At 35.2% G+C, this 13,552-nt stretch overlaps 1 protein-coding gene across 10 annotated transcripts in view; it reads right to left on the bottom strand.

Moving 5' to 3' along the window:
- Window positions 1–13,552, bottom strand: part of ATG10 (autophagy related 10) — a 267,932-nt gene that overhangs the window by 212,499 nt on the left and 41,881 nt on the right. For 9 of the 10 annotated variants that reach the window (XR_005782828.1, XR_005782863.1, XM_040449437.1 and 6 more), the window contains one exon: window positions 746–829. The exons of the other annotated variant lie outside the window; for it this stretch is intronic. Coding sequence is in view for 7 of the 9 variants with exons in the window: in XM_040449437.1 (XP_040305371.1) it covers window positions 746–829 (84 nt within the window). In the remaining 2 variants the exon portion in view is untranslated. The remainder of the gene's footprint in view (window positions 1–745; window positions 830–13,552) is intronic. 10 annotated transcript variants of the gene reach the window in all.

Raw genomic sequence — 13,552 nt, forward strand, 5'->3', positions numbered from 1 at the left:
TTAATATATAAGAAAAAAATTGGATCATAGATGGAAGAATGGATGAGTCAATAATAAACATGAAGTCATCTGGTTCACCATTAAATAAAGTAAACCACATTACTATCTCACACAATCTCCAAAATAAATTCCAGATGGATTAAAGCTCTAAATATAAAATAATAATAAAAATAACGGTCTAGAGGAAAATATAAGAGAATATTTTCATAATTTGAAGTTAGGGAGGATTTCCTGAGCAAAACACCAACCCAGAAGCCATAAAGCAAAAGAAGGCAGATTTGTTAAAAATTTAAAACTCCTATATGACAAATGACACTATTAACAAAGTTAAAAGAGAAGTGGCATTCTAGGAAAAAATATTTGCAATACATATAAGAAATGAAGGATTGATAGTCATAATATATAAGTTACTCCTACAAATCGATATTACAAAGATAAACAACCCTACAGTAAAACAGACAAAGGACATAAACAAAAAATTCCTGGAAGAAATACCAGTGACCAATAAGCATATAAAAATATGCTCAACATCAGTGTAATAAGGAAAATGCAAATTAAATCAATATATCATTTTTTACCTTTTAGAATGAAAAACTTAAAAAGATCAGTAATATCTAATTTTATAGAGTAGGAGATAATGGGGATACGCATATACTTTTTGATAGGAAAATTAATTGCTACAGTATATTTGGAGAGAAATTTTGTCTATGTTTTCATTCATTCAACAAATACTATTAGCACCTACTTCATGCAATATATTGTACTCAGCCTCAGGGTTACAGTAGTGAACAGAAAGTGAACAGGTTCTTTTCCTCATGAAGCTTGCATTCTGGAAAACAGGGAGCAGGATAGAGGAGATAACAAATAACTAAATATGTAAAGTAGGTGGGATTAAGTGCAATAAAAGTAAATTAGAGTAGGGATGCCTGGGTGTCTCAGTTGGACCACTGACCATCTCTTGATTTCGGCTCAGGTCATGATCTGACGGTTGGGATGGAGCCCCCCGAGGAGTCCTATGTGGGATCAGGCCCCTGCTTGAGATTCTCTCTCTCTCTCTCTCTCTCTCTCTCTCTCTCTCTCCCCTTCTCCCTTCCTTGCTTTCTCTCTCTAAAAATAAGTAGTAAGGGGGTGCCTGGGTGGCTCAGGCAGTTAAGTGTCTGACTCTTGATTTCGGCTCAGGTCATGATCTCACAATTTGTGAGTTTGAACCCCACGATGGGCTCTGCTCTGATTCATGGAATCTGCTTGGGATTCTCTCTCTCCCTCTCTCTCTGCCTCTCCCCTGCTCCAGTGCTCTCTCTAAATAAATAAATAAATACACTAAAAATTTTTTTTCTGTTAAAAAATAAATTAAGTAAATAAATAAATTTTAAAAAGGGGTAAGGGGGATTGAGTGATAGGATTAGGAAGATGCTATTTTACATTAGGTAGGCAAGTAGTAGCTCCTCACTGATATGGTGAGCACTGATCTAACAAAATAAGGGAATAAGTCATAAAGCTATCTAAGAGAAGAACACAACAGACAGTAGGAATGGGAAGTGCCAAGGCCCCATGGTGTAAATGGCAGGGATATTAGTATGGCTGGAGCAGAATGAAAGAGTGGGGGAATGACAGAACTTGAGACTAGAGAGTAAAGGGTGTAAGAACTGATTAGACCTTGGAAGTCATGAACAAAGCTTTGGATTTTATTCTAAAACTGAAAGTCATTGGAGGGTTCCGAGCCACAGACTTATATGACCAGACTCACATTCTTACCAGACCACTCTAGCTGCTGTTTAAAGACTAGATTCTAAATGGGCATTAATTAGGAAGCCACTGCAACAAGCCAGGTGAGAAATGCAGCCTGGGCTAACGTGGTGCAGTCAAGGTGGTGAGAAGTGGTAGATTATGGATATATTTTGAAGATGGAGTTAGGATTTACTAAAGGACTAAACATGGATGTAAGAGAAAGAGAGGAGTCAAAGGTAACTTCAGGCTCTTCTCCTGAACATTTGGAAGCTAATATTTATTGAGATAGGGAAGTATGTAGAAGAAGAAGGTTGGGGTGGAGAGGGAGAAGCTTTAATAAAAATGAATTAAATGTGCAATACCTTGTACACATTAAAATGGAATGTCAATTAGGTTGCTGGAAATAAAAGCCAGAAGTTCAGGGACATGATAGGCACTAAAAATACAATTTTTAAGAGATATCAGTGAATGTATAGTATTTACAGCCAAGGAGCTGGGTAAGATATCCTAGAGAGGGAGTCTAAATGGAGAAGAAAAGAAGTACAAAGAATGAGCCCTGGGGCACTCCAGTGTTCAGCTGTTGATAGATGAGAAAGAACCAGCAGAGGAAGCCAAGAAGAAACAGTCTCAAGGTAGAAGTTAACTGACAGGTTTATGTCCCAGATGCTAAGCAAAGAGTATTTCAAGAAGAAAGTGATAATTGTGCTAATTTTGCAGTATCCGTCAAAATGCAAAGTGAGCACACTCTCTCATTCAGCAATTCCATTTTGAACTATTAATTCTACAGATATATAAGTATATATAAAAATTGTTCTGCATGGGTATTTATTAAAGTATCATTTGTTATAGCAAATTAAATGCTCATCAATAGGGGACTGTTTAAATTATGGCGTATTGGACCTAATGGTGCAATAGGGGACTGCTTAAATTACCTTGCATTGAACAGGAGAATGAAATGCAATAATTTGAAAAAATGGAAGAAGTAAGTTACTGAGATGGAATGACCTCTGAATATTAAGTTAAAAAACTACCTGAAGAATAATCATATGGAGTAATTGATTCTAGACACAGGGAAAAGAAAACATATATGTGTGTGTTACCTGCAGAATAGGAAGAATAATGTGATGAGAGAAAACATGAGTTCCAAATCACACTTCCTGGGATATAAATTTGGCTTGTCACCTTGGACAAGTATCTTAACTTTTCTTGGCCTTCCTTCCTCTTTCTATAAAATCCCTCAAGGGGAGGTTATCTAAGGATTAAATGAATTAATATACAAAAAGGATCAGTGTCTGATACATGGCATTCAGTCAATCAGTGTTTGATATGAATAATACCTTAATAATGTACATTATTACATATAATAACCACACATATAAATTCATAGAAAGAGATTTTAAAGTTTACTCTCCACACTGGTTTTCTCTGAAGTTTGGGACTGGGAGTTGGCAGAGAAGGTGAGAAGTGGCCAAAAACACTTTATCATATATATGTTATATTACTTGAACTGTTAATAATAGACTAATGCAAATTTTTACAAAAGTAGATATGCACTCCTTGTGAAAATTTTTAACTTTTTTTCATTTAAAGAGGAAAAAACTAGTAGGAATTTATGAATCTTAATGGCTATTTTTGGTGATTTTCATTCAATAATTTATGGTTCAGCTGACACTAATAAGATAAATCAAAGAATTAGGATAATGTGAAGCAGGCAACTTAACATTTTCTAGTCATTTTCCAAGAAATATACACAAACAAAAGATAAACAACAGTGGCAATAAAAATAGAAAAGACAGAGAAAAAGAGCCTGAATAAAATGAAATAAAGGGAAGAGAATGAAATTGAGCACAAATTCATAGACTCTGAGTCTAACCATTCAGGCAAATCAAAAACCCTATCTATCACATTGGAGAGAGGCAGTCACACAGCATCTCTGACACATTTCCAGTGGCATGTATTATTAGTCAGTTATACTCTATATTAACCAAATGTAGTCTTCTGTTGGTCCTACTTATCCCACCTGAAACAACACAGAATTAAGACTCTCTCTTCACCAAGACTGACTTTTGGCTACATATTCTGGCTCCACTACTTTGGGTGGGACCAGTCCTGTCCAATGTGAGCAGAGAGGGCATTCCAAACAGCAGGTTGCTACAGTTGCTCCAAATCTAAGGCAAATACAACAAAGATTCTTTCCATTCATTGATACCAACAGATAGAACCGTTAAGACAATGTGGACGTACAACTGCATGACTTCTGATTTTGACTAAGTTCTGCTTAGAGAAAAGACAGGTATTTGCAGGAGGCAAATGTTAGAGTATGCTCTGTGCAGACTCAACCCTTTTATACATAGCTCAAAGTCTTTATTTCATTACCTCTTTCTTTGTCTTCAATACAAATCCTTCACCAGTTCTTCCCCAGACCTTCCCAAGGTGGAGCTCACCACTCCATGTATGGCTCTGCCTCTAATTACTATTTACTGCATTTGCATGTGTTTTTTTTTCTCATTATAATGTCATTAGCATGCAAGGGAGCCTGGTTGCCAGGGCAACCAGGAGTGGTGAATGCACTGCACAGCCTTTAATGAAAACTTAACCCTACTTCATTTAATTCCCACTGTGTTTTTTGGCTCACTTCACTTTTGTGGTTGCAAGAATGAAAATATCCTGTAGTTACCCCTGCTTATGTAGAGCTGCCCCAAGGTCTGGGGAACTTCATGTGTTCCCCTGAACATACTAACAACACTTTATATTTATCGTAAGTAACCTTGATAGCCTCCTCTGATAACAATAAATTATCATTCTGATCAACACTGCTCACTCAACACAGTCCTTTGAATTTCTTGAACAGTCTATTTTTCTCAGATTAAATAGGTTTTTCAAATTTGATATGATTTTTGCAGTCCTTATTCACCAAACTGCCAGCCCCTGAAAACATTCTAAATGATTTGGTTGAGATCAAACTCACTACTTCCATAGCATCCTGCCCATCTGGTAACCGTCTCAAAACAAAACAAGAGATTAGTTTGACATGACTTTTTTCAGCCAACCTACAAAGGTATGCTTATCAAAGCTGGGTATAATAATAATAATGATGGTTTCTCAGCTGATCAAATCCACATTTAATTTAAAAACAAAGCAAAACCTCCATTACAACAGGCAAAAATGAGATTATACTCAGTATGAATAATAATCAAATCCTAGGGGCGCCTGGGTGGCACAGTCGGTTAAGCGTCCGACTTCAGCCAGGTCACGATCTCGCAGTCCGTGAGTTCGAGCCCCGCGTCAGGCTCTGGGCTGATGGCTCGGAGCCTGGAGCCTGTTTCCGATTCTGTGTCTCCCTCTCTCTCTGCCCCTCCCCCGTTCATCCTCTGTCTCTCTCTGTCCCAAAAATAAAAATAAAAACGTTGAAAAAAAATTAAAAAAAAAAAAAATCAAATCCTAAAATTGGGTTCAAAAATCCAACTACACAACCATAGGAGCTCTTGCTTATTAACAGTAATGCACACTTTTAAGCCACAAGAGCTAAGATGCCTTCAAGTTCAACAGAAGCCAAAGTGTGACAGGCTGTCATGTACAGATTTCTTGGAACACAGTTTGTAATTGTTATACTTGCAAAGTAAGGTAAGGACAGCAAGGTCAACAGTATTGTAGCACTGTTTTAAGAAAGCATATCTTGTATGAACCAGCAACTAATGACCATAAAAATCTTTTATTTTCTGGTATCACTGTCTTTTACAATATGAGGAAAGACAGTGGAGCCAATCACTGAAGTAAGGCAGCCTGAGGAGTAAGAAGCCAGTAGGAAATGAGCTCTCACTTCTTATGTAGCTGACCTGGAGAAGAGGAATGCTACTGTCCAATGAAACCAGCTGTGATGACAGAAAACTTTCTTGTGCTGTGCAAAATGGTAGGCAGTAGCCACTTAAAGTGTGGCTTGTGCAACTTTAAGGGAACCAAGTTTTTGATCTGAGTTGATTTTACTTATTAATTAAAATTTCAATTTGAATTGCCACACGTAGCTAGTGGCCACCATATTCTAAAGCATAGCTACTTAATAAAATGATGGGGTATTGCAAAGTAAATGTTCTGATGACATCTTAATTTTGGACTATATTCATCAACTTTCCCCCAAACAAGCAACTGAGTCATAACGTTAAGAGGAAGTTCTAGTATAGCATCTGTTGTAGGCCACTTCCTCCACAGGAGAAGGTCCAGGACATGAGAACAGTCTGTGTTGAGATCAAGGGGGGAAATTTAGGAGGAGAAAGGTAGTTAGATACACTACAGATTTGAGAGGCAGTGTAGCATAGAGACAGGTACAGAGATTCTACAGCCAGACTGTCTGAGGTCATGTACCAGCTCTACTATGAACAGGAGTGACCTTAGCTTCCTCACCTGTAAAATGAGAATCATAATGGTACTATTACCAGCCAGTGTAAAATTAAACTGAATTAATACATAGAAAACACTAAAAATAGAACCTGACACAAAGTAATTACTAGTATTTTTTTCCAAAAAGTAGGTTTCTCCTTCAAAAGTTGACTTGTTTTGATCAATCCCCATGAGTGAGTTATAGAAGGCTAAGAAACCTATTTCTCTACCCAAGCCTTTATTCTTCCACATAATTCAGAGACCACCAGAACAGCTATTTGGCTTTAGTCCAGATGAGTCTGGTTCATCATCTTCTTGCCACCTACCCATCCCACTACTGCTGGTCCTTATTCCCCACCTCAGTAAGACATAGGTGACAGCAGGCTCTCCCCCATCACACTTGCCCAGTTAGTAAATGTATTTCCTGAAATCTTACCCTCTCCCAGTCTTTGCTTTGTACTCAATTCTCCGAAATCATTTAATGACTGATTTTGAGACCTGTCACAGTTAACATTCTTGCCTCAGCTTTCCAGACTGTTACAGGTTTCAGTCCAGTGCTTCCTAACCCTTTCAAATCATGACACACCTAAAAATTCATAGTTGAACAGTATAATGGAGTAAACTTGATGGGATTTGGTGGTATCTATAAGGAACTCAGTGAAAAAAATCTTAAATACATTTTCTTTATATTACAAAATTATTAGTCAATCTCCACCCCTACCAGCAGCCCCAAGCTACTTTCCACCTCTACACAGACAAATGATAGAAACTCCTTTCTCATCACTAACTAGAATTTGGATAATTCAAAGCTAAATTGTCCTTCAAAATTGTCATCATTCAGTAAATCAAACAACTCTTCCTTTACTTTCATCAACAAGTGTAATGTGAAAATTTCTTAGGATAGCATAAATTGTGAATACAACTGAAATCATACACTTAAATCCATGATGCAGCTTTTCCTTAAGTATGCAAGATGTTGTTCTACTCGTCTTAATGATCGTTCTTTACTATTGAAACCATGCAACAAACTAAACGCCACAAATGAATCGTTTTTAACCCCACGTTTCTGAGGCCAAATTTTTGCACTAACTCCATAAATTTTATCAGCACATGTGGAGACATTATCATGAGATTCTGGCAATATTCTATTAGGTTTATTCACTCAGCTAATGAAGCTATTTTTTCAAGCCAATAACTACTTTTTAACAAATCTTCAAACAAGAAGTGTTTATAGAGCAAGTCTGAATTCTCCTTCTAGCTCATAAACTTTTGACAGAACTCTTCTTTGGACATATACCATCCAGAGTATGAAACAGTGGAAAGCTTATTCCAATCCCATTTCTTCACATGCAGCTAAAAACAGATGTGAATAAAGCAGTTTCAGGTATATTGTATTCTCCATTTAGAATACACCAGACTATGTGAAATTCATATGGAGGCAGACTTTTACAACAGAGCTTCTATGAAAAGAAAATATCGTATTATTTGAAGCTCAGTATTTTCCCAACTTTTGGTGTGCAGCCATTACATCTTCCTGTCCCTGCATTCACTCCATCAGTATACAAACCCAAGCATGTTTCCATAATACCTTATTTGTTTCAAAGTATGAATTCACAACCTTCAATATTTCACCCCCAGTAATTACTTTTGGTATTTCTTTATAGAGAACTGATATTCTTCCCAGCATTTCTCTTCAGGAATTCTAACTGTTCCAGAATTTGGCAGTTTCTTAACAGGTGTTTATTTTAATAATAATCTGCATTAATAATTTCTTTGTACCATCTGACATATCATCAACATATTTACAAGTGTTACTTGACAGTACCACTGTTTCCATCTCTTTTGCTTTCCTGGCCTCAATTTCTAGACTGACGGGTAAAATGAGGGCTTCTATCCATCCTACGTTGAGGCAGTTGGCTTTAGCTTCGAATGGGGTGATCTTGTAACTGGTTTATTTAGCTTTATCCTAATAAACTGTAAAAGTTTACTGTTCGAATCAATCTCAAAAAGTTTTGGTTTTTTGTATTACTTGTGCAACACTTAAAGATGGTCCAGTCTCTTCCTGCCCGGGATTTTCTGCAGTGAGGTGCCAGTGCAGTTTGCTGTGTACCTTGTCTTTGCAATCATTTTCCTGCCAGTAAGGCATTTAGGCTGAGGGGGGAAAGTTACTAAGCACACATATCCAAGTTTGAGATAATTTTCATTTCATTACCTAACTAGTAACTTCAATTTATTTTTTATGTGAAACTGAAGGCTTTTCCGCTTTAATGAAAAGTTATCCATTAAACTGATATATTTATATCTATAAATATATATTTATAGATATAGATATTGACAGTATCTGTGAAATTTAAATATTTTTCAAATATGAAAAACTAACGTGGCCTATGTAGACTTTTACGACTACATGAAATCTATTTACAGGAATCGGGAAATTTCTGTGTTCATTAAAATTTTTTTAAAACAAATTTAATAAAAGTTCAAACAATTCATCATTGATTTTTGTTTATTCCAAAAATTAAAACTTTGACATATTCACATAACATATATAATATGTAAACTGATGTGAGATTAAAAATATTTTCACAAGGTATTTTATTTTTGAAAGCTTGAAAGCTTTTTAATGAATAAACTTAATTAAATTACATTCAATCATTACTTGATTTTTTAAAAAAAATATTTTTTAATTTCTAAAAACAAATAGTAATTACTAAATTCTATCAAGAATGTGACTTTGGCTAACTATTAACACCAAAAGCAAAAACTAAGTAAGTAAATTAATAAATCAAGAAGTAATAAAATCAATGTTTTATTTAGCAACACTCACTATGAGAAAATGGTAATAAAAGTAATAAAAATAATCATATATAAATTCAAAGTCGGCAAAACTATAAAATAATGCCAATGGTGATAAACTAAACTGAAATTAAAATACAAATATTTTACATAGAGTGAGAGACAAAATTTTTAACGACAAAAGCAATCCAAATATCCATCAACAGATGAATGGATAAATAAAACATCATATCATCATATATACATATATACACATACATACAATGAATTATTATTCAGCCTTAAAAAGGAAAAAAGAAATTTGAAATGTACTATAATATGGATGGACCCTGAAGATGTTATGCTAAGTAAAATAAACCAGTTATAAAAGGACAAATACTATGTAATTCCATTTACGTAAGGTACCTAGAGATATCAAAGTCACAGAACAAAGGAAAGGGGTGGTTGTCTAAAGATGGGTGGAAGGGGGAATGAAGAGTTGTTTCATGGGTACAGAGTTTCAGTTTACTAAGATAAAAAGTCCTGGAGAATGATGGTGGTAATGGCTGTATAACAATGTGAAGGTACTTAGTACTATTAAAATGTTTTACTGAATTGAACCACTTAAAGAGGAATTAAGATGGTAAATTTTGTCATGCGTTTTTTACCATAATTTTTTAAAAATTAATTTAAGTGGTTAAAATAGTACATTTTATGTTATATATACATACATATTTAGCATAATTTTAAAAACTGAAAAAAATACTGATGACAAGTATATCATAAATATATAATCAGACATACTGGGATGATTCAAGGTCCAATGTCATGGGTATATGCTATATGACAAGGCTACTACAGAGAACTTGCTGGCCACAGGTGCCACACCTGAAGTTTTTTGGTCCAAAATAACTGCTTAATTTAGGGAGTTTACATATGGAGTCATTTAAATAGCATTCAAATATAATTTCAACTACTATAAATTTCTGAATAGTTATAAATGACATTGTTAATGAATTATGACCATCAGTATCTTAAGCCCGCTTGTAGCTGTTCAAGTATTCAACTTCCAACTGTCTCCCTGATCAGCCTTTAGTCTCTCTTCCAAGCTCAACATATTATTGGATAATCCAATGGGTAAGTCTCATTTTAGCTCAAATAGGGCTTGGGATCTCTAATTCCTGAATGCTATCTCAGGATATCTCCCTCCCAGCATCATGGGCATGAACTCATAACTCGAGTGGCTACAAAAAAGCTGCCTTACGAGAAGCAGTATCTGGAACAAGGTGGATTATATGACCTTCTACTCTAAACTTCTATTTCTATGACTTATGAACATTTTTATGACTCAAGGTTATATAATACATAAATCTCAGCTTTATATTCTGATTGCTTGTCCAGGTATCAGCAATGGATAAAATGCACACCAAAGAAGCATCCCTTATCATGATTTTCAGTAGCATTAAAATCAACTGGGTAAAACTGAAAAGTAAATGAAACTTGCTATGGATGCTTTCCCGTTTCTACCACCATTTTGTTGTCAAGGCCCATATATTATCCCATGGTGGTTCAAAGTTCCTAACCCTTCAAAAGTACCACAAAGTACATAACTCAGCTTTCTCTGTTCTTCCCTATCCTCCACCTAAAACTTTGCCCTAATTTTTTAAAATCTCAATTTAGCATTAGCCCACCTCCATTTGGACACAAATCCTGGTCAGGCTTTCTGATTTTCTTATGAGAATGTCAACACCAATTCCCACTCAGTGGTCACTAGAGCATATGAACCTGTCCTTAATGGGGAACACAGAATATCTCCACTTCAGGTTCTACATCCAACCCTTAGCTCATTGACCATTCAATGTCATCAGACGGTTTGGTTAGGGTACTGAAATTATAAATGATAGCCTTTGATTTTTATTCAAATTTTAATATGTAATGGTATGTAACGGGGCAAAGGAACATAAATCAACATTTGAAAATCTCATCCTAGACCAAATGCTTTTCAAACCATCTGTGGTAAAAGATCAGGAATTTTATTTCCAATCTGTCATAGACATGCTTTTGTGAAAAACACTAAAACGAATTACTAGGAAAAAAAATGAAATAAAAAAATCCAAAACATATAAAATAGAAGTCCCAATTTAGAAGAAGGAGGAGGAGGAGGAAGAGGAGGAGGAGGGTGGGGGAAGGAGAAGAAGAAGGGGAATTATTTTATTCTTTTAGAGCAGTTTTAAATCCATAGCAAATCTGAAAGAAAGGTACAGAGTTTCTCCCATATGCTCCCTGCCCCCACACATGCATAGCGCCCCCCCACTACCAGTTTCAAATTTTAAAAATTATATTTCACAGATATAACATTACTCATTCACATTATTTACAAGTTTCTAAGCACTCATTTTCAATTTCTGCACTTACCTGCCTGCACTGGTACCAATCTAGGACCACACTTTGGAGTAGCATGGCCTCTCACATCCCAACCCAAATACCTACCTCTACCCTATCACCAGAGTCAAAAACAACCCTCTCCATAAAAGAACCGGGAAGACACAGAATGGCATATGCTATGGTTAGTGAAAAAGTCACTGGGGTACATACCCATCTGCCATCTGTATATTTCCAATTCATGGAAGCTGATCCTTTTTCATAAGCTATGCACCAATCTAATACATGTTCAAGTTTATGAGAGTAACAGTGTACAGGAGTCTCATACACGCCTTTCACTTGGAAACCTCTTACTTTTTTTTAGGGTAATTAAACCCCTATTCTGGTTCTTGAGTATTTACATAATAAAGATCTATTTAAATGCACACGCACTACACCCTCCTGAAGCCAGCAGGAGGTGGACATGAAGATCTGAGACCAAACTTCTCTGTATGTGTGCAAAGCATGTTTCCATTGTGCAATCACTTTACAAATAAGAAATAAGTACTGGGTTTATAAGACTTGGAAGAAAAGGTTTATAGCTTTGACTGTTTTCCATTACTGGAAAATTTACATGCTGAAAAGTAGCAAAAACCAGTGCAAAAGAATAAACAGTGGGTGCACTTCAAGGGCTTGTTTCTTTCAAGGATCAGGAGTAAAACTGGGTTTTATTAGCTGTTTCATTAAGTTTTACTTTGAAAAAAAACAAACAGTGAAGGCATATGTGCAACATCTGATGAAAAAGGATTTTATTCTAAACAGTCTCTGTACAAAACTCATTAATGTAACATTAAATGTGAAGACTTGTCTAGCAATTTTAGGATAATTTTACTCATTTTAGTTTATTTATAATTTCTGACACAGTTTATTTAACATACTCTAATCTGTAAATCACCATGTGTACTAAACTAATATATTAAATCTGTCTTTTCAATGACATTTGCAATAAATATCTACAGCAGCTGTTAAAAGCAATTAGTATATGAAGTTTGTTTCAAATTTAACACCTAAAAGTAAGATAATACAGCTGGATATTGATAACTTGGAAAAGTAATGAAAACAGATCAGTTCTTCTTAATCAAACTCCTAATTATAAATACTTGCCTTATACAACAAGATGCTACAAGTATACTTTTTAAGAAACATCTAAATTTATGTGCTATTATAATCCAGTATCTGGAATCTAAGCATCTAATGTATCAATGTATTAAGTAAAAGTAAATATTTTTTCCTCAGAGTAAATTTGGTGGTAATTTATTCCTCAGAGTAAACATGGTGGATATTCATCATATTCCCACTGGAAGAATTTACTCAATCGCTATTTTTCCTTCTCAAGACTAAATGTTAAGAAGCAACTAAAGTTTGTTAGTAGGAAAAAAATACATATATCCTAGTTCCATTGTGGGGGTTATATAATAGTGTGAACCTCTGGTATGGAGAAGATTAAACTTCAGCTTCAAACTAAGTGAATGAATTAAATATTAAACTACAGGTTAGGAGTTAAGATCATAATCTTTGGAAGCAGACACACCTTGGTTCCAATCGTGACCCTGCCTCTTACATAAAAGACTATGTTAACACTGGCTGGACAAGTCACTTAAATTCTCTAAGCCTACACATCTCATCTGAAGTAGAAACAATAATAGCTAACTCATAGGGATATTGTGAGGATTAAATGAAATCAAGTATATGTAAATAACAGGACGGTGATGATGCTATGAAAAAGGACTTTTCTTTTTAAAAAAATTATTACTCATTTTAATCAAAGTAATATAACACACTGTTTTAAAAGTCAAACAGCACTAAAATGCATCCATAACACAAAAATCAGCAGTGTCTTTCTTAACACCCCCCCCCCCACACACACACACACACACACTGTGGTCAGTCGACCTAGAGGCAACCGCAACTTTCCTTGTTATATCTTCTGGCATCCAAATTCCATACATTTTATGTATACAGCTTTCTGCTGATAAATCAAATTTAGATATTATCTGTTGACTTATTATGTAGACTATATATATTCAAATCCAGGGTAACCCTCAGACTAAAAAACCATAATCATAAAAAAAAAGATTTCTGTTAACTTATACATTGGAAAGAACATATAGAAGAAACAGTCTGTATCTTAGGAGCCTATGTAGTCCAAATCAATTGTATCCTGTGATTAAAAGGTCTCTACTCCTCAGAGTACAGATATGAAAAATTTTCCCCCATAACTGCTCATAACTCTCTTGTGTGGAATCTCCTCTCA

This window comes from Herpailurus yagouaroundi, unplaced genomic scaffold (assembly GCF_014898765.1).
Source record: "Herpailurus yagouaroundi ecotype Mexico unplaced genomic scaffold, PumYag 29, whole genome shotgun sequence".
Lineage (NCBI taxonomy): Eukaryota > Metazoa > Chordata > Mammalia > Carnivora > Felidae > Herpailurus > Herpailurus yagouaroundi.